The 22,423-nt window shown below is 46.0% G+C and overlaps 1 protein-coding gene across 6 annotated transcripts in view; it reads right to left on the reverse strand.

The window, feature by feature from the left end:
- LOC147098788 (ubinuclein-2-like) overlaps nt 1–22,423 on the reverse strand; it is a 106,305-nt gene that overhangs the window by 20,547 nt on the left and 63,335 nt on the right. For 3 of the 6 annotated variants that reach the window (XM_085969473.1, XM_085969468.1, XM_085969471.1), the window contains exons 11-13: nt 12,678–12,821; nt 8,324–8,374; nt 775–817 (exon numbers count right to left, since the gene is read on the reverse strand). In XM_085969473.1, the coding sequence (XP_085825599.1) occupies nt 775–817; nt 8,324–8,374; nt 12,678–12,821 (238 nt within the window). The remainder of the gene's footprint in view (nt 1–774; nt 818–8,323; nt 8,375–12,677; nt 12,822–22,423) is intronic. The other 3 variants (XM_085969472.1, XM_085969470.1, XM_085969474.1) reach the window with 3 other exon arrangements.

Below are 22,423 nucleotides of genomic sequence, written 5' to 3' on the forward strand. Positions count from 1 at the left end.
CCTTAAGTCTGTGACACTGAAATAAAGATTACACTAATAAAGACTCTACAATATTAAACATTAATTACCACAATATGAATTTGCGGAATTAAAATATATGTGCTTCAAACATAAACTTAACTAGAAATTTGAAATCCCATCCTGCCAAACAAAAGTGCGAGAAGATGCAGGGGAGCAGGGGAAGAGAGGGGAGGGGGGGGGAAAAAGAGAGCCGGGTAGAGAGAGTTAGGGAGAGAGAGACAGGGGGAGAGAAAGAGAGAGAGAGAAAAAGAGAGAGAGCACGAGCCGAGGGGAGAGCGCGCGCCGGAGGGGGGGAGAGAGTGAGTGAGCCGGGGAGAGAGGGGGGGGGGGGGGGGGGGGAAGAGAGAGAGAGGGAAGGATTATTCCTGCCAGTTTCACAGAGACCCACAAGTTTCCAATCACAAACTTGTACCCCAGCTGTGACGAGCTATGTGCTGTGTGGGGACTGGCCTTCACTCTGGCTCTAGATGCAGATTGGGAGTTTCTTGGTCAGTACAGGCAGGAGGCTGTGGCACAATTGCATACAGACACGAATATGATATAGTGAGCAAGGCTGTCAGGAACAGGAGGTTGCACTGACCAATACACCAGGCTTGCCTGCATAACCCTGCACCCCAAAGCAATTCACGGTGTTTCTGATAGCGCACTATTTGAATACCAGCCTTCCTTTCTTTTTTCTGGTAATCTAGTTAAATAAATCCAAAACGTGTACTTGTGGGAGAAAGAGGAGCAATAGGAACAGGAAAGATTCACCTTTACTTTAGGTTTCGGTGCCAATATCACCTTCTTCTTGGCCCTAGGAAAGAAAAGACAGCGAGATAAAGAAACCTTGACTGCGACAACCTAAAGAGCATTGCTTAAAAGGGTTTGAAAATAAAATATGTAAAAAGCACAGCAGCAGTCAGCACCTGAAAGAGAAAGATAGGTTAATGTTGAGGTGGATCCTTTGGTCAGTTTTGAGGTAGAGTCTCACCCGAAATCTTGGGCTATCTTTTATCGTTCCTTGGCTAAATGACCTGCTGGGCACTCCCAACTCTCAGTTCAGATTGTCAGCATTAAGAACATAAGAAATAGGAGCAGGAGTCGGCCACATGGCCCCTCGAGCCTGCTCCGCCATTCAATAAGATTATGGCTGATCATCGACCTCAACTCCACTTTCCCGCCCGATCTCCATATCCCTGGATTCCTCTAAAGTCCAAAAATCTATCGATCTCGGCCTTGAATATACTCAATGACTCAGCATCCACAGCCCTTTGGGGTAGAGAAGTCCAAAGATTCACAACCCTCTGAGTGAAGAAATTCCTCCTCATCTCAGTCTCAAATGGCCAACCACCTTATTCCTTTTGTGTGGCTATTTGCTCTCAGGATGTGAAGCTGGAGTGGGCGCATTTATTCCGCACCCCGAGGTGGCGGTGGTGGGTCTCGACTGGGCAACTTTGCCGGGCCACTTCGGCCGCGGGGGGGCGGGGGTAATAAGAGTCACATGTAGGCCAGAGGGCTCCCTCCCCTGAAGCTCGCCGAGAGACATCAGTTGGGATCTTACGACAATCCGACAGCTCGATCATTTTTTTCCTGAAGCCAGCAAATGTATTGAGTTCAGTTTGCCACAGTGGGATTTTTTTTTTAATTCGATGTGGGCATCGTTGGAAATGCCAGCATTTATTGCCCATCCCTAATTGCCTTCGAGAAGGTGGTGGTGAGCTGCCGCAGTCCTTGTGGTGGAAGTACTCTCACAGTGTTGTTAGGGAGAGAGTTCCAGGATTTTGACCCAGCAACGATGAAGGAACGGCGATATATTTCCAAGTCAGGATGGTGTGTGAACTGGAGTGGAACTTGCAGGTGATGGTGTTCCCATGCGCCTGCTGCCCTTATCCTTTTAGGTGGTGGAGGTTGCGGGTTCGGAAGGTGCTTCCGAAGAAGCCTTGGAGAGTTGCTGCAGTGCATCATGTAGAGGGTATGAGTAAAAAAACACAGAATAATAATCATGGGGGATTTCAACTACCCCGATATTAACTGGCCAAAAAGGGTAGGTAAAAGGGATAAGGGACTCCTTTCTAATTCAATATGTAAAAAGCCCAACAAGGGAGGATTCGCTTTTGGATCTAGTAATGGGGAATGAACCAGAGCAGATAAGAGAAGTAAAAGTTGGGGAACATCTAGGCAATAGTGACCATAATATGATTTTCAATTACTGTATTAACTTAAAGTGTAAGACATATGTATGATAATGACCAAGATAATAGATTGGAGAAAAACTGATTTTGAGGGGCTGAGAATAGAACTTGGGGAAAATAAAATGGGCAACAATATTGGCAAACAATGATGTAGAATAGCAATAGGAAACATTTAAAACGGTGTTCAACAGGGTCCAGGAAAAATATATTCCCAAAAATCTTCTACCAGCATGTAAACAGTAAGCGGATAGTAAGAGGCGGGGTGGGGACTATTAGGGATAAAGAAGGTGATATATGCTTAGAGGCGCAGGGCAAGGCTAGAATACTCAATGAGTACTTTGTATCGGTGTTTACTAAGGAAGTGGATGCTGACAAAATATAAGAAATGGAAAAGGTAGAAGCAATGGAAGGGGTGAAAATTGATAGAAAGGATGTACTTGAAAGGCTGGGTATGCTTAGAGTGGACAAGTCACCTGGTCCAGATGGCTTGCATCCCAGGTTGCAAAGGGAATTGGGGGAGGAGATAGCGGAAGGGCTTGCCATAATGTTCCAATCTTCCCTAGATGCGGAGGAGGTGCCTGAGGATTGGAAAGTGGCAAATGTGACATCATTGTTCAAGAAAGGGTGTAAGGACAATCCTAGTAACTACAGGCCGGTCAGTTTAACATCAGTGGTGGGTAAAGTTTTAGAAACTATAATCAAGGAAAAAATTAACAGGCACTTGGAGAGGTTTAAACTAATTAAGGAGAGCCAACACGGATTTGTAAAAGCCAGATCATGTTTGACTAAACTAATTGAATTTTTTGATGAAGTAACAGGGGGGATTGATGAAGGAAATGCAATGGATGTTGTCTACATGGATTTTCGGAAGGCGTTTGACAAAGTACCACATAGAAGGCTGATTACAAAATTGAGGCTCATGGAATAGGTGGGTCAGTGGCATCTTGGATAAGGAATTGGCTTAAGGACAGAAAACAGTGAGTTGTGGTAAATGGCTGTTTTTCAGACTGGAGGATGGTAGACAGTGATGTTCCCCAAGGGTCAGTGCTGGGGCCATTGCTTTTTTTGATATATATAAATGACCTGGATATTGACAGATTAGAAATTCTCTAAATTTGCCGATGACACCAAACTTGGGGGTGTGGCAAACAGTGATGATACCAATCGACTGCAACAGGACATAGAAAGGCTAGCAGAATGGGCAGACAAGTGGCGGATGGAATTTAATACAGAGAAGTGTGAGGTGATGCATTTTGGCAGAAGGAACAGGGAGAGGCAATATCACAGAATCACAGAATCTACAGTGCAGATAGAGGCCATTTCGGCCCATCGAGCCTGCACCGACACATATCCCACCCTATCCCCGTAACCCCACGTATTTAATCCCCTAACACTAAGGGTCAATTTATCATAGCCAAATCAACCTAACCTGCACATCTTTGGACTGTGGGAGGAAACCGGAGCACCCGGAGGAAACCCACGCAGACACAGGGAGAATGTGCAAACTCCACACAGACAGTCGCCCGAGGCCAGATTTGAACCCGGGTCCCTGGCGCTGTGAGGCAACAGTGCTAACCACTATGCCACTATGCCACCGTACACTTAATGGCACAGTTTTAAAGTGTGTGCAGGGACAGAGGGACCTGGGAGTTAATGTGCATAGGTCCCTGAAGGTGGCGAGACATATTGAGAGAGTGGTTAACAAAGCATATGGGATCTTGGGCTTCATAAATAGAGGTATTGAGTACAAAAGTAGAGAAGTCATGCTGAACCTTTATAAAGCGCTGGTTAGGCCACAACTGGAGTATTGCGTCCAGCTCTGGACACCACACTTTAGGAAGGTTGTGAAGGCCCTTGAGAGGGTGCAGGGGAGATTTACCAGAATGGTTCTGGGGATGGGGGAATCTTAGCTACAGGTACAGGTTGGAGAAGCTGGATTCGTTTTAATTAGAGCAAAGGAGGTTGCAGGGTGATTTGATAGCAGTGTACAAGATTATGACGGGTTTGGATAGGCTAGACGGGGAAAGGCTATTCCCACTTGTTAATGGTACAAGGACCAGGGGTCACAGATTTAAGGTTTTGGGCAAGAGATACAGGGGGGATGTGAGGAAAAACTTTTTTATGCAGCGAGTGGTGAGGACCTAGAACTCGCTGCCGATGGAAGTGGTGGAAGCGGACACACTCAATGTTTTCAAGGGGAGACTGGATAGGCACTTGAGGGAAATAAACTTGCAGGGTTACGAGGATAGAGCGGGGGAATGGGACTGACTGGATTGCTCTACAGAGAGCCGGCACGGACTCGATGGGCCGAATGGCCTCCATCTGTGCCGTTATGACTCTATATTCCGCTAAAAAACAAGAACAAGCTAAACACTAATGAGACATCATGGATGATTAAAGCCGAAAGAGGAATACATTAAGTACATGGGCGAGCAAGGGAGTGCATGATGAGAGAGAATACAAAGAGATTAGGAGAGACGTCAAAAAAACAATTAGGAAGGCAAAGAGAAACTATGAAATTAAATTATCTAGGGACATAAAACAAAATAGTAAAATATTTTACAGGCACATAAATAAAAAAAGGAAGGTTGGGATGGGAATAGGGCCACTAAGGGATCGACAGGATAATACCACAGGCAGCGATAGAGAGGTATTAAATATCTCTCATACTTTGCTTCAGTATTTACTAGGGAGATAGAACAGGTGCAGATGACATCGGATGATGAGATTAGTAAAGAGATAACTGCATTTAAAATAAAACAAGGAGATATATTAAATAAACTAATGAAACTCAAAGAGGATAAAACCCTTGGTCCAGACGGATTATATCCGCACATTTTAAAAGAATCTAGGGAAGAGATAGCAGAGGCATTACTACACATACAGGAAACTTTGTGCTATCCGGCACCGACGGGACCGAGCTGTTGTCGTTCCCTCAAAAATGCCGGACACTCCAGCGCTAATGTTGAAACATACGGAGATTTTCAGCTCCGTGTGAATCAACAAACCCTGTTGCTTAGCAACAGCTTCTAAACAGTCAGCAAGCGTCTCTGTAGCGTCTCTAGCTGAAGCTGTTGCTTAGCTACAGACCTTGCAGAGCTTGACTGTTGAGACAAAAGCAACGAAAAGAAAAAAAACGGCTCCTGATTTTTGCCGGTGGCTCGAGCTTGCCGGACATTTAGCCTCCGGATAACACAAAGTTTCCTGTATTTAATAATTCATTAGAACAAGGTGTAGTGCCAGAGGACTGGCGGATAGCTAACGTAATACCTATATTTAAGAAGGGAGATACAAGAGGACATTAATAAACTTGCAGAATGGGCATATAATTGCCAAATGAAGTTCAATACAGATAAATGTGAGGTGTTACATTTTGGTAGGAAGAATAGGGAGGTCACTTCTCACTTGGAGGGTGCGAGTCTAGGTGGGGTAGAGGAACAAAGGGATCTCGGAGTACAAATACACAAATCACTAAAAGTTGCGATGCAGGTTAGCAAAGCCATAAAAAAAGCAAACCAAGCACCAGGGTTTATTTCTAGAGGGATGTAATTGAAAAGTAGGGAAGTTATGCTAAATCTGTATCAAACCTCGGTTAGACCACACTTAAGAATACTGCGTACAGTTCTGGTCGCCATATTATAAAAATGATATAGAGGCACTGGCGAGGGTGCAGAGAAGATTTACAAGGATGATACCAGAAATGCGAGGGTATACATATCAGGAAAGGATGAACAGGCTGGGTCTCTTTTCTCTTGAAAAAAGGCTGAGGGGTGACCTAATAGAGGTCTTTAAAATTATGAAAGGTTTTGAGAGTAGAGAGAGTGTTTCCACTTGTGGGGAAGAGCAAAACTAGAGGCCATCAATATAAGATAGTCACCAAGCAATCCAATAGGGAATTCAGAAGAAACTTCTTTACCCAGAGAGTGGTGAGAATGTGGGACTCGCTACCACAGGGAGTGGTTGAAGCGAATAGTATAGATGCATTTAAGGGGAGGCTAGACAAGCATATGAGGGAGAAGGGAATAGAAGGTTATGCTGATAGAGTTAGATGAGGAAAGACGGGAGGAGGCTCGAGTGGAGCATAAACGCCGGCATGGACTGGTTGGGTCGAATGGTGTGCTGTACATCCTATGTAATTTACCAAACAGACTGTTCAGGGACACGAAATCACTGCAGCTTTGTTTTTAGAAATGATTTTAATTATGCTGGTTAACTCCTTGAACAAAGTGCAAGTTTCAACCCGGTGGAATTACTGTAATGTTTTCAGAACAAAGGAGATTTCACCCTTTCTCGCACTTTCATTAAATTCACTGCAGTGGTGAATTTAGCTTTAAGAGTGAATACAATGGCCTAGAAAGTAAATGCAGCACCCAGTGGCGAACTGGACTTGCGACACCGGCTATGTGGGAGTTGTGAGACATATAGTATATAGATTTTAAAGCCTGTTGAATATTATTTTTGTTTACAACACGGTGATCGAGTTGGAAGAGATTTCAGAAATTCACTCCCCAGTGGCCACAGCCTCCAACTATACCATTACCGGCAATGCGTTAGTCATAGAAACATACAGCACAGGAGGAGGCCATTCGGCCCGTCGTGCCTGTGCTGGCTCTTTGATCATGCTCAGTCTCACATCCCTGCTTTTTGTCCGTAAACCTGCAAGTTCCTCATCCTCCAGCACCTGTCCATCTCCCGTTTAAAATTATTATGGAATCAGCTGCCATCACCTTTTCGGACAAAGCCTTCCAGATCCCCACAACTCTGAAAATATTTCTCCTCCTCTCCCCTCGACATCTTTTTCCAATGATTTTGACTCTGTGACCTCTGGTTATTGACCCGCTCACCGGAGGGAATCGCTTTTCTCTCGCTATTCTATCAAAACCTCTCATCATCTTGAAAACCTCAATGAGGGCACCTCTTAACCACCTCTGCTCCAAGGAGAACAGTCCTCTCCTCATAACTGAAGCCCCTCATCCCTTTACAAACACGATTTCCATTCTAATCGTTTACACAGGCAGTTTCATTTCAATGTTAACAGAGAATCGTCAACAAGAATTGAGAGTTTGACAAAAAGTACATACATATTACGTACATACATACAGATAGCTAGATAGATGCGAAGCGCCTTGGGATGTTTTCCTATGTTAAAGGCGCTATATAAATAAAAGTCATATATATTAAACACACACACACACACAAATGACTTTTATTTATATAGCGCAGAGCTGGAAAGTGGGATTGAACTGAATAGCGCTTTTTCGGCCGGCACAGACACAATGGGCCGAATTGGCCTCCTGTGCCGTAAATTTCTATGTTAAAGGCGCTATATAAATGCAAGTCATATATATTAAACACACACACACACACACACACAAATGACTTGCATTTATATAGCGTCTTTAATCATAGAAATTTACGGCACAGGAGGCCATTCGGCCCATTGTGTCTGTGCCGGCCGAAAAAGCGCTATTCAGTCCAATCCCACTTTCCAGCTCTTGGTCCGTAGCCCTGTAGGTTACAGCACTTCAAGTGCATATCCAAGTTCTGTTTAAACGTGATGAGGGTTTCTGCCTCTACCACCCTTTCAGGCAGTGAGTTCCAGACCCCCACCATCCTCTGGGTGAAAAAAGTTCTCCTCAACTCCCCTCTAATCCTACTACCAATTATTTTAAATCTATGCCCCTGGTTATTGACCCTTCTGCCAAGGGAAATAGGTCCTTCCTGTCCACTCTATCTAGGCCCCTCATAATTTTATACGCCTCAATTAAATCGCCCCTCGTCCTCCTCTGTTCCAAAGAAAACAATCCCAGCCGATCCAATCTCTCCTCATAGCGAACATAGTAAAATGTCCGAAGGCATGCCACAAGAGTGTAATCAGATAAAAATAATGACGCATGCACACCAGGATCGACCTCGACTGTGCTGATCTGCAGTTGAGTAATCTGCTGACAATCACCCCCCGGAGTTCACACATGGAGAATGGCTCTGGAGAGCTGTATGAGCCTGCAGAGCTTCCAGGAAGGAGTCTGTGCCTTCAGGAGAAAGGGGGGGGGGGGGGGGAAAGAGTGGGGAGAAAGGAGGAGTAGGAGGAAGGCAAAAAAAAAAATAGTGGCTGTGATTTTACTCACGGTGTGGCAGTCAGGTGATTGTGCACTCTCTTGCTCTCTTTTAGCAGCATCCTGCAACAGAACAGACACATTCAGTAACATCAAAGTCCTCAACCAGGTCTAATCGGCGTTTTTTGGAGGGCGGGCGGGGGTGTCCGCACTATACCTGCACTGGTCTGGCTGTGGGAATGTCAATCTGAGGTCAGTAATAGATGCAGAGTAAAACTCCACCTCCTCTGCGTCAACAGCATGCCTGAACCCTAATCTAAGAACGGTACCCCATTTACTGCATGGATTGACATGAACCTTTCCCACACCAGTTGTCTCTATGGCCCTCAGTGAGCAGCTTTTCGGTGCAGTCGGCCTCCATTGCCCCTGCTCTCGGCACTTATGACTTGATAATAGCGAGGAGACGTTTTATGCTCCATTACCTTGAAGACTGGGACCTCGGTGGAGCAGTGCTCAAACAGAGACCCCCCTGACTACTGTGCCCCGAATTCCTTTACTTCCCACTGCTGCACATTAACAGCTGCAGAGGCTGGAATCCCACAGGTGAGAAGGACAAGGCAGGGAATGTGGCTTTGAGCAGAGCCCCAGTGTCAATCACAGGTTTTAAATCTACCTTGGAGAGGGTGCAGCGTAGGTTTACCAGAATGATATCCGGACTCTAGGGGTTAAATTACGAAGAGAGATTACACAAATTAGGGTTGTATTCCCTGGAATTTAGAAGGCTAAGGGGTGATTTGATCGAAGTTTTCAGGATATTATGGGGAACTGATGGGGTAGATAGAGAGAAACTATTTCCGCTGGTTGGGGAGTCTAGGACTAGGGGGCAGAGTCTAAATAAAAATTAGAGCCAGACCTTTCAGGAGTGAAATTAGGAAACACTTCTACACACAAAAGGTGGTAGAAGTTTGGAACTCTCTTCCACAAATGGCAATTGATGCTCGATCAATTGTTAATTTTAAATCTGAGATCGATAGATTTTTGATATCCCTTAATACCTTTGGTTACGGGGCAAAGGCAGTTATATGGAGTTAGATCATAGATCAGCCATGATTTAATTGAATGGTGGAATAGGCTCGAGGGGCTCAATGGCCTCCTCCTTTTCCTATGTACCTAAAAGAATAAAGTCTTCTCTTCATCTAAAACAATGAGGTAAATAGGGAGAAATGATTTCCACTGGCAAGAGGGCCAGTAACCACAAGACACAAGATATAAGATTATTGGCAAAATAACCAGCGGAAGGCTGAGGAGATTTCTTTTATTTTTATTTTTTAAACGCAGCGAGTTGTGATCTGGACTGCGCTGGCTGAAAGGGCGGTGGAAGCAGATTCAGTATCTTTCAAATGGATATATGCTTGAAAAGGAAACATCTGCAGGGCTTTGGGGAAAGAGCAGGGGAGTGGGCCTAATCAGATAGCTCTTTCAAAGCTGGGCTGGATGGCCTCCTTCTGTGCTGTATTATTCACTTCAGATGTTGTCGTCGCCCAGTGTTTCTCGACCAAGAGGGTTGGGGTAGGGGTCCCCCACACCCCCCGCTGCTACTTCATCCATCTGCCTGAATCTCATGGGAGCAGCAAGCGAGGGACCCGCCTCAGATGCTTCCTCTCCCTCACCTGGGATGAGCAGGAGCTCATCACTTGGGGTAAACACAAACTCGACCAATCATTTTTTTAGCAACCTCCGATGGTGCGCAGGTTTTGGGGAGTGGGGGGGGGAAGGAAGAGCTGGAGGGGTGCGTGCTGGAGCCTGTCGCTCGAGCTGCTTTGTCAATGGCCGGTACCACCAGCAGCAGCCCCTTAGATAACCTCCTGAGACATGGCCTCCCACCTCTGAAGGTTCTCGATACGTGAACAAGGGGTTTTACTCCTGTTCCGATGACACACCATAGGCACCAGAGCCCGTTTCCGAAGGGTTGCAGCACATGAAGTTGCACACCCAATACTGACTACTAATAAAATCTGTATCAATGATTTGGATGAGGGGGTCGAATGTAATATATCCAAGTTTGCTGATGATACAAAGCTGGGTGGGAATGTAAGTTGTGAGGAGGATGCAAGGAGGCTTCAAGGGGATATAGACAAGCTAAGTGAGTGGGCAAGAACACGGCAAATGGAATATAATGTGGAGAAATGTGATGTTATCCACTTTGGTAGGAAAAATAGAAAAGCAGAGTATTTTTTAAATGGCGAGAGATTGGGAAATGTTGGTGTTCAGAGGGACCTGGGTGTCCTTGTACACGAATCACTGAAAGTTAACATGCAGGTACAGCAAGCAATTAAGAAAGCAAATGGTATGTTGGCCTTTATTACAAGGGGATTTGAGTACAAGAGTAAAGGCGTCTTACTGCAATTATATAGGGCCCTGGTGAGACCACACCTGGAGTATTGTGTACAGTTTTGGTCTCCTTACCTAAGGAAGGATATACTTGCCATAGAGGGAGTACAACAAAGGCTCTGTGATAGTGGATTGGCGGTTAGGATCAGATCAGCCATGATCTTATTGAATGGCGGAGCAGGCTCGAGGGGCCGATTGGCCTACTCCTGCTCCTATTTCTTATGTTCTTATGTTCACCAGACTGATTCCTGGAATGGGGGGGGATTGTCCTATGAGGAGAGATTGAGTAGACTAGGCCTATATTCTCTAGAGTTTAGAAGAATGAGAGGTGATCTCATTGAAACATACAAAATTCTTACAGGGCTCGACAGGGAGGATGTTTCCCCTGGCTGGGGAGTCTAGAACCAGGGGTCACAGTCTCAGAATAAGGGGTCGGCCATTTAGGACTGAGATGAGGAGAGATTTCTTCACTCAGAGGGTGGTGAATCTTTGGAATTCTCTACCCCAGAGGGCTGTGGAGGCTCAGTCGTTGAGTATATTCAAGACAGAGATCGATAGGTTTTTTGGATATTAAGTCAATCAAGGGATGTGGGGATCGAGCAGGAAGGTGGAGATGAGGTAGAAGATCAGCCATGATCTTACTGAATGGCGGAGCAGGCTCGAGGGGCCGAATGGCCGACTCCTGCTCCCATTTCTTATGTTGATTTCACTCTATAGGTGCTGTCTGTTTTAAATAGCTACCCAGCTCTTGAGGAGGGGGTGCTCAGGATGTTTGATCAAAATACGGTTAAGCAGTTGTGTTTATTGGGGCAATCAGTGTGCTCAGCAGTGCACAACACTTTAAACTGACTGAGCTCTCAGGAGACAGAGGGCCCAGTTCTCTTCCTCGTTACAAATGGGTTGTCCACCAGCAGAGGGCACCTCGAGCTTCATTGAGCTCTCAGTATCCTGATTGGGCCAGAAGCCACGTAAAAGACTTGCATTTCTACAGCGCCTTTCACAACCTCAGGACATCCCAAAGCGCTTTACAGGCAATGAAGTACTTTTTGAAGTGTAGTCCCTGTTGTAATGTAGGAAACGTGGCAGCCATTTTGCGCACAGCAAGCTCCCACAAACAGCAGTGAGATAAATGACCAGATAATCTGTTTTAATGATGTTGGTTGAGGGATAAATATTGGTCAGGACACAAGTGAGAACTCCCCTGCTCTTCTACGAAATAGTGCCATGGGATCGTATACATTCACCGGAGAGGGTTTTACGTCTCATCCGAAAGACGGCACCTCTGACAGTGCAGCGCTCCCTCAGTACTGCACTGGAGCGTCAGCCTGGATTATGAGCTCAAGTCTCTGGAATGGGGTTTGAACCCATGACTTCCTGACTCAGGCGAGAGTGCTGCCCACTGAGCCACTGCTGACACAGCTTGCAATGGGGTCCACGCACTAAGCGCCAGCCAGTGCCCCCTGGCTGGAAAGTGCAAGTGTGCACACGGCGGGCGAGGACAGGGTGGAGGTAAAGCGGCGATGCCTTCCCAGGGTTGACTGCGCTGCCAACAAGCTGTCTCGACTCGCGCATGAAGGAGGCCGACTCGAGGCAGTGCCAGCTGGAGAAACGCAGGGCTGTCTGGCTGCCAGACTGGGGAATTAGGGTTTTGATCTCCACCTTAACTGATACCCCAAGCCATGGATCTCTTCCAATTTGAGCCAGGCTGTGTGAGGCGGAGAGAAGGAACCGTGGCGGGCGCAGCCAGTCCGTGAGGTGGAGAGACGGGCTGCTCATGGACTAGACAATCCCTTTTCCCCAGTGACTGGTTTTACCGCAGCAGAGGAAGAGACACCTGCTCGCTGAAATGATCAGCCCTTTGAATAGCTGCGTCACCCTTACAGAAAAGGCCGCGCTCAAAGTGGGGAAGAAACAGATGAATAAAATACAATCAGAAAGGAATAAAGTGCTCAAAATCTCAGAGATCCGTCACTGTGCAAATCATTTGCTTTCTCTTCAAGAGGCGTGGAAGAAAACAAAAGGCAGCACATCTTACCGTGCCTGCATCCAACCTTTGGGCCAGATAGGTTTCACCTCAGTCTCCATAAAAGCCTTCAGGTAATCTTCCGCCGACTGTGACTTGTTTTGCTCCAGTTCGTAACATCCCAGCTTTATCTTCACCAGGTTACACAGCAGGTCCCTGATCACAGCAACGATAAAGAGAGAGTGTTGTCGGAATTCGGGCAGTTTTTGGTCAATCAACCTTGCACGGTTTTATTCCCTCTTCCCACTGTACTGCCAAGTTCCCACTTACCTCTCCTGAAGGTACTGCCTCTGGCTGGAGTACAGATCCATGGGCCCGACAGTCCTCCACTACCCCAACTGGCAATTCATGTGCAAGCCCAGACAGCGAGCCAGTCACCTAACTCAACACAGAGTGGGAATCGAATCTGGGACTGCTGGTCTATCCTACTTTAATGCTACACCCGGTGGTGCCTTTGCCCAGTGGAGAGTGTAACCTCACGTTGTATCTACAGATACCTAGCCTGTTACAGTCACACCTTGTTACCAACTATTAGAGTACAAACCTCTGTATAACATTCTCCATGCTGCCAAATGTAGCAGTACGGTAGCATAGTGGTTATGTTACTGGACTAGTAATCCTGGATTAATAATCTGGAGACACAAGTTCAAATCCCACCTGTGGCAGCTGGGGAATTTAAATTTAATTAAATAAATCTGGAATTAAAAACTAGTATCGGTAATGGTGACTGTTCTAAATCTCATCATCATAAAGAAACTACTCATGAAATAACACAGGACGGCCAGCTGGTGGCGCCGTCCAAGGAGTATAAATACTCGGGCGTGGGCCCAGCTTGCTCAGGGACATTTTGTAAGACAGGAACTAGTGAAGGACAACTAGACCTCCATGTTCCAAAACAAGTTGATTAAAGCCTTGCTTTATACTCGAACCAAGTGCGTAGTGAGTTTTATTACGTCAGAGTCCATGAAACTACTGGATTGTAGTAAAAAGCCCATCTGGTTCACTAATGTCCTTTAGGGAAGGAAATCTGCTGTCCTTACCAGGTCTGGCCTATATGTGACTCCAGACCCACAGCAATGTGGTTGACTCTTAACTGCTCTCTGCGGTTCAAGGTGGTGGCTCACCACCACCTTCTCAAGGGCAATTAGGGATGGGCAATAAATACCAGCCTTGCCAGCGACGCCCACATCCCATGAACGAATTAAAAAAAAATCATGCACAAATCTTTGAAGGTGGCAGGACAGGTTGCTATGGCTGCTAAAAAGCAAGGAAGATTTAATAGAGGTGTTAATTACGAGGGAGTTTGATAAGAATAAATAAGGAGAAACTGGCAGGGTCAGTAACCAGAGGACACGGATTTAAGGGAATTGGCATAAGAACCGGTTTTTTTTTTGTGTGTGGGGGGGGGGGGGGGGAGCCTTACAGATCAGGACCATTCACTGGACTGGGCCGTTAGCAGATTTCAGGTGTTCTTGGCTTTCCGGTCCTGATCCCTACCCAGAGTCTCCCTGCTGGAGAGAGGGCGAGTGTGAAGGTCGGCTACTTGGGTGCTACACTGCTGTTACACTGCTCAACCCTCCATGGTTGAAAACCCTTCTGATGCTTACAGTCCAGCCTCTGGCGTGACTCATGGAGTGGTACTGAATGGCTGCTCGCGCCCAAGAAACTGTAGCCAGTGCCAGTCAGCACCTTCTGAGGAAGAGACAATTGGAAAAAATAATACGGGATGTACAAGGCATCAAAAATAGCCAGCAGAAAACTTCAAGCAGAAATTCAACCGTAGGGATTCATAAACCACTTGTCAGATGCAAGAAAGGAGAAAGAAACTGCATTTATATAGCACCTTTCACCACCTCCCAAAGCCAACTTTTGAAGTGTAGTCACTGTTGTAATGTAGGAAACGCAGCAGCCAATTTGCGCACAGCAAGCTCCCACAAACAGCAATGAGATATTGACCAGATAATCTGTTTTAATGATGTTGGTTGAGAGATAAACATTGACCAGGTTACCAAGGAGAACACCCCTGCTCTTCTTCGAATAGTGCTATTGGATCTTTTGCGCACACCTGAGAGAGCAGATGAGGTCTCGGTTTAATGTCTCATCCAAAAGACGGCACCTCCGACAGTGTACTGTACTCCCTCAGTACTGTACTGCAGTGTCAGCCTGGGTTTTTGTGCTCAAGACTCTGAAGTGGGTCTTGAACCCACGACCTTTTGACTCCGAGAAGAGAGTGCTGCCCACTGAGCCACGGCTGTGGAGGAAAACTCTCCCACTCTTGATTTCATAGCTGGAGTCCCAGGAGACCAACAGCGGCCAACACCATCCTTGCCACCCAAGATGACCAATTTGTGCCAAAATGCAGGAGCTTGATATTGTGGGCCCATGCCGGTTGGGAACTGGGTGGATGCTAGGCAGACTGAAGTCGGCACAGGGAGAGACTTTCATCGCATCAGCCTGAGCTGGAACTGAACCCAGGTGCGAAAGGTGAAAAGACCAGCGTCTCAACACACCGTACGGTCACCTACATCTCGAACCACCATGTCCCGTGGATTAAGATGGCGTGTGTCCTTTTTAAGCATGAGCTGGTGGCTTTAAAGAATCTCTTGCTGTCTCACTGGACCGATTTGGTGCAGCAGTATTTCCAAATCTTGCAGCAGGTGCTCGAGCTGCTGGCTAAAGCCAGAAGAGAAGTACTAGCAGCAAGAGCGAGAGGATTCGAGTACAGGAGCAAGGATGTCTTGCTGCAGTTGTACAGGGCCTTGGTGAGACCGCACCTTGAGTATTGTGTGCAGTTTTGGTTCCCTTATCTGAGGAAGGATGTTCTTGCCATGGAAGGAGTGCAGCGAAGATTCACCAGACTGATACCTGGGACGGCAAGAATGACATATGAAGAGAGATTGGGTCGATTAGGCTTATACTCGTTGGAGTTTAGAAGAATGAGAGGGGATCTCATTGAAACTTATAAAATTCTAACAGGACTAGACAAACTAGATGCAGGAAGGATGTTCCCGATGACGGGGGAGTCCAGAACCAGGCGTCACAGTCTAAGGATAAGGGGTATGCCATTTAGGACAGAGATGAGGAGGAATTTCTTCACCCAGAGATTGGTGAACCTGTGGAATTCTCTACCACAGAAGGCAGTGGAGGCCAATTCATTAAATATATTCAAGAAGGAGTTAGATATATTTCTTAAGGCTAAAAGGATCAAGGGATATGGGGAGAAAGCAGGGAGCGGGTACTGAAATTGGATGATCAGCCATGATCTCATTAAATGGTGGAGTAGGTTCGAGGGGCCGAATGGCCTACTCCTGCTTCTATCTTCTATGTTTCTATGTAAGAGGACCCTCGACAACAGGATGCACTTTGCCGCTCCAGATATTTTCCATCAACGGCTGCAGCTGCACCTTGCTAAACAACAAAAACTCGCAACAGTTACTTTCACAACAGCCTGAGTTATGCAACTCATTAGTTTCTCTCTCGCCCGTTGAGCGGAACAGATCGTGTCAGCTGCAGCAAAAGCAGAAGTCGCTGCAAATACACGGTCAGTCAGCCTGCCTCTGCAAAGGGCTATGGGGAACGAGCAAGGGGAAGTGGAACTTATTGCACAGCTCTTTCAAAGAGCCGGCACTGGCATGATAGGCTGAATGGCCTCCGTCTGTGCTGTATGCTTCGATTATGTTTCCGGCGCACGGCCCTTGGCCGAGGGCGTGCGTGCGTTGCTGCACGCTGGGCACGGGATCCGACGAGCCGCCAAGAACAGCAGTGATGGATAGCTCGGAGGCATCGGGGGTCGTGAGGGAGATCCGCAAGAGGACGGGCGGAAACTTAAGCCAGGATCCGCGTGGAAGTGAGAGGCAGGTGTTGAGTAAGGACATAAGGCTGCAGGCATGGGTCTTAGCCAATAGAGACAAAGATCCGAAGGGAGAACAACGAAGGTGCAGAGCATGAAAGACACAAAGAGAAACAATGGCAAAGATATGAACAGAACTTCATTGACTGGTGTTCCTGGAAGAGAAGTGGCAGCAAATTAAACAGTAAAAGAAGAAAAAAGTGCGTGCAGGAAATGAACACAAGTACATAAGAATTAGGAGCAGGAGTCGGCCATACGGCCCCTCGAGCCTGCTCCGCCATTCAATAAGATCATGGCTGATCATCGACCTCAACTCCACTTTCCCCCCCGATCTCCATATCCCTTGATTCCCCTAGAGTCCAAAAATCTATCTCAGCCTTGAATATACTCAACGACTGAGCATCCCCCACAGCCCTCTGGGGCAGAGAATTCCAAAGATTCACCACCCTGAGTGAAGAAATTTCTCATCTCAGTCTTAAATGGCCGACCCCTTATCCTGAGATTGTGACCCCTAGTTCGATACTCTCCAGCCAGGGGAAACAACCTCTGAGCATCTACCCCGTCAATAATTTTTGCCTCTTTCTCTACCCTCAATTGTTCCTTTAGGGCTTCATTCATCCATGGAGTCTCATTAGTGTTTAGTTTGTTCTTTCCTTTTAGCAGAATACAGGAATCTCTTTATTATCCGGCACCGACGTGGTGCCGGTTTATCAAAAAGTCCGGATTACAGAGAGGTATAGTTAAAAGGTACGAGAGCTCCGTACACAGCAACAAATCCAGGCTTCCCTGTTGCTTAGCAACATGTGCAGGAACTCCGGTCACAGACCAAGCATTCCTGTTGCTTAGCAACAAGTGCAGGAACCCCGATTACACAGCCACAGATCTAGGAACTGCCACTAATATGAAGTAAATCTTACTGGAACCTACTCCTGAATTTTGCCGGTTAACAGAGATTTCCGGTTATTTAGGTGCCGGTTAAAAGAGAGTTTCCTGTATATTGTTCCTGCACTCTGTTGAACATAGTTTTAAATGCTTGCCATTGCTGTTCTACATCGTTGTTTGCCAATATTGTTGCCCATTTTATTTCCCCAAATTCTATTCTCAGCCCCTCAAAATCAGGTTTTCGACAATCTATTACCCTGATTTGTGTCATACTTATGTCCTTCTCAATTATCATCTTCAAGTGTATTATATTATAGTCACTATTGCCTAGATGTTCCCCTACTTTTACTTCTCTATCTGCTCTGGTTCATTCCCCATTACTAGATCCAATAGCGAATTCTCCCTTGTTGGGTTAGAAAGGAATCCTGCACACATTGTAGGAACTCCATTCCCGTATCCCCTTTATTATCTACCTCTTCTGGCCAATTAATATCGGAGTAGTTGAAATCCCCCATGATTATTATTCTATGTCTTTTTATTCATTTCCCTAATTTGTCTGCATACTTCTTCCTTCACCTCCCTTCCACTATTAGGTGGTCTGCAGAGGTCTATGGTCTACAGAGCAGCAGTGATACCCGCTCTGCTGTATGCCTCAGACATGGACCATGTACAGCAGACACCTCAAAGCACTGGAGAGGTACCATCAACGCTGCCTCCGCAAGATCCTGCAAATCCATTGGCAGGATAGGCGCACCGTCAGTGTTCTTGCTCAGGCCAACATCCCCAGCATCGAAGCTTTGACCAGGCTCGATCAGCTCCAATGGACGGGTCACATTGTCCGCATGCCTGATACGAGACTCCCAAAACAAGCGCTCTACTCGGAGCTCTGGCACGGCAAGAGAGCCCCAGGTGGGCAGAGGAAACGCTTCAAGGACACCCTCAAAGCCTCCTTGAAAAAGTGTAACATCCCCAATGACACCTGGGAATCCCTGGCCCAAGACCGCACAAAGTGGAGGAGAAGCATCCGGGAAGGCGACGAACACCTCACGTCTCTTCACCGGGAGCAAGCGGAAGCCAAGCGCAGGCAGCGCATGTCAACCTAAGCACCCCACCCGTCCCTTCAACCACCCGTTGCCCCACCTGTGACAGAGACTGTATGTCCCGCATTAGACTCATCAGTCACCTGAGAACCCATTTTAATGTGGAAGCAAGTCATCCTCGGTTCCGAGGGACTGCCCAAGAAGGTGGTGGCCTGTAGACTACACCTATTAGTGTGATTGATCCTTTATTATCTTTTATCTCTATCCATATGGATTCTATTTTTGTCTTGCTGATAGCTGCTTCACTTTTTTCTACTGCCAGTATGTTATCCCTAATAAGTACAGCTACTCCACCTCCCCCTTTTCCCTCTCTATCTTTTCTAAATATGTTATACCCCGCAATGTTTAATTCCCAGTCCTGATTTTTCTGTAGCCATGTCTCAGTAATCCCTACTATGTCTGGTTCCTCGCAACGCATGATTGCCTCCAGCTCCCGTTTTAATACGGACACGGTATGCATTGCTGTACAGACAGTTTAACTCATTTTTAATAGGATTTCCTCTCACTTTATGTTTAACCATCTCTTTAGACTCCTGTTCTATAACTCTATTTATTCCCTTGCCATCAATGTCCTCCCTTACTTTATTCTTTCCTGTGCTCTCTTTTCCTGTTTTGTTTATAATTAGGCTGGTTACGTTTCTTGTAGATCCCTCCCCCATCTTACTAGTTTAAAGCCTTTGCAATCTAGAATGTTGGGGATGATTCTGCTATACCCATTTACACCTCTTCTAGACCCATCTTTTGTTTCTTTACTTGTCCCAGTACCATCTCCTTTTGCTTTGTACAATCATACCTTTTGTCATTGAATCTCTCCTGCCTTCCACCCTATCACAGACCTTCCCTTTTGTTCCTTCCTCCTTTTCCCTGCTCCTGCACTTGCTTAAAATCTGTTACGTCTCTAACTTTTTCCAGCTCTGACGAAAGGTCAATGACCTGAAACATTAACTCGGTTTCACGCTCCATAGATGCTGCATGGCCTGCTGAGTATTTCCAGTATTTTCTGTTTTTATCCCACAAACAGCAATATGATAATGACCAGAAAAATCTGCTTATTTAGTAGTAATGTTGGTTGAGGGATAAGTAGCGAAGTGCACCATTTATTTGACAGTACCCCTTTCTACTTTACAGTCATGTTTCATAATTTTTTTTATAGTGCCACTTGCAAAGAAGTGTTCCAAAAACGTGGTGCTCACAGGCAGAGCTTTTAAAATAAACTATTTGATTGGCCTTGTGTTCACAGTTCAGGGCAAGTACCTGGGGTCTGGAAATGTTAAGTGCTTTGAAGTAATACATGGTATAGAAAAGCCTAGTGGGACCTGCTTTTTATCTCTGATCGCCTTTCTTTTATTAGGACATTGCAAAAATGCTTCTTGTTTTTGAAGCATTAATTGACAACATATAAGAAGGATTTTGATAAATAGGGAGAAACTGCTCCCACTGGCAGGAGGGTCAATAACTGGCTGGGCAGGTTACAGATTTAAGATAATTGAGGGCACAGATTTAAGATAATTGGCAAAAGGGGAGACGAGGAGAATTTCTTTTACATAACGAGTTATGATGATCTGGAATGCATTGCCTGAAAGGGTGGTGGAGGCAGATTCAATAGTAACTTTCAAACAGGATTTGGACAAATACTTGGAAAAGGAACAATGTTCCTTATGGCTATATGGAAAGAGCAGGGGACTAATTGGATCGCTCTTTCAAAGAGCCGACACAGGCACGTTGGGCCAAATGGCCTCCTTCTGTGCTGTATCATTGATATTAGCCAGACACCAGGGAGAACTCCCCTGCTCTTCTTAGAAATAGTGCCACGGGATCTTTTACATCCACCCGAGGGGGCAGACGGGGCCTCGGTTTAACATCTCATCTGAAAGACGGCACCTCCGACAGTGCAGCCCTGGAGTGCCAGACTGGATTTTGTGCTCAAGGCTCTGGAGTGGGACTTGAACCCACAACCTTCTGACGAGAGTGCTACCCACTGAGCCATGGCTGACACGATGTAATTCAGTCCCCTCTTAAAGTCATACATTCTGTCTCTTTTTTAATACTTTGATTTTCTATTATTTACAGTTGAATAATAAAATGTACAAGAATTTGGGACGCAGAGTTGGTTGGAGTAGAGTCCGTCTGCCCTGCAGGCAGAGCTGGGAGATGCAAAGCTGGGGCACTGCAGTGTCTCCACTGGTGGGTAGGTATAATTACAGTGTGCAAGTTTATGTGGTCAGTTTTAAATCTAAATGTGGAAATAGGAATTTATAACGGTAAAAATTGACACAAAAGTGTGCCAAAAAACTTAACAGGAAATGAGGCTTCACAGGAAGGAAAGGTGCATAGACACCAGACTTTTAAAGCAGTGTCGACGTATATTAGTTCACAAAAGGTGGTGAGTGGCCAACCTTAAAGAGAACCTGGTTATTTTTGTAAAAATTCTAAACTTGTACCAAATCAACCGACTGGCCAGTGACAATAATTTCAGTTCTCATTTCGCTGCTACTGCAACCAGCTGTAAATCAGGTTGTGAAGGGCTCAGGCTGTGTACCAGGCACTGTGCCATTTCCAGTGAATGGATGAGATCATCAATTTAAAGGATGTTGAAGGGAAAGATTAGAATCATTCAGCACAGAAGGAGGCCATTCGGCCCATGGTGCCTGGGCTGAATGAGTTGCCATATATTTAATATTTAGCACAGAAAAGCACAAGGGCAGGAGGCATCTTGGGAAATCAGAGAAAACAACAGCTCACTGAATGCCACAAACAATTGTGCTTTCTGTGGCGTGTCTACTGTTCCAATGGCCTTGGTCACTGGTCCAAGTTTCCATTAGTCACGCGTGAGCTTGGACAGTGAGCATCGACAAGCTGTGGGTTGCATCACCAGCCAAGCTCAATCCTTTTCTCATCTGATATCTACACAGGCGCATACTCTGGGGAAGGAGAAATCCGTGTTTCAGTGGCTGGCTCCAGTGCGGTCAAACTCTCGGCAATCAGCTTCTCCGCGGGCGACAAGTCAATCAGGAAATGAATTTAACAGATGTGGAGCCCAGGTCCAGAATATAGCACCGGCCAGAGGAGGCGTTAAACATTAACTAAGAAATAAAGCAGTAAGAGTTGAATAGATAATAAAAGAAACAGAATAAAAGAACAAGCACCTTATTACATCCCGAGGGCAACCCAAGGTGCGTAACAGCCAATGAAATAGTTACTGTTTTATGTAGCAGCCAATTTGTGCACAGCAAGATCGCTAAACAGAAAAAGAACGAATGGCCAATTAATAAACTTATAAAATTCTAACAGGACTAGACAGACTAGATGCAAGAAAGATGTTCCTGATGGCGGGGGAGTCCAGAACCAGGGGTCACAGTCTAAGGATAAGGGGTAAGCCATTAGGACAGAGATGAGAAGGAGTTTCTTCACCCAGAGAGTGGTGAACCTGTGGAATTCTCTACCACAGAAGGCAGTAGAGGCCAATTCATTAAATATATTCAAGACGGAGTTAGATATATTTCTTAAGGCTAAAGGGATCAAGGGATATGGGGAGAAAGCAGGGACAGGGTACTGAATTTGGATGATCAGCCATGATCGCATTGAATGGCGGAGCAGGCTCAAGGGGCCGAATGGCCTACTCCTGCTCCTATCTTCTATGTATCTATGTATCAGGTGGCGTTGGTTGAAGGATAGAGGGAGACCTCTTTGTTCTTCGAATAGTGCCGTGGGATCTTTTATGGCTGGGCAAACAGGGCCTCTGATTAACTTCTCGTCTAAAAGACGGCAATTAGCAACAATGCAGCGCTCCCTCGGTACTGCACTGAAATCTCAGCCTGTGGTGTGCGTTCAAGATACTCAGTTCGAACCCACAACCTTCTGACAAAGAGCACAGAGTGTTACCAACTGAGCCAAGCTTACAAAAAAAAAAAAATGAGACAGGAGAG

This window comes from Somniosus microcephalus, chromosome 28 (genome assembly GCF_052327205.1).
Source record: "Somniosus microcephalus isolate GS21.2 chromosome 28, FLI_Smic_1.0, whole genome shotgun sequence".
In the NCBI taxonomy this organism is placed as follows: Eukaryota; Metazoa; Chordata; class Chondrichthyes; order Squaliformes; family Somniosidae; genus Somniosus; species Somniosus microcephalus.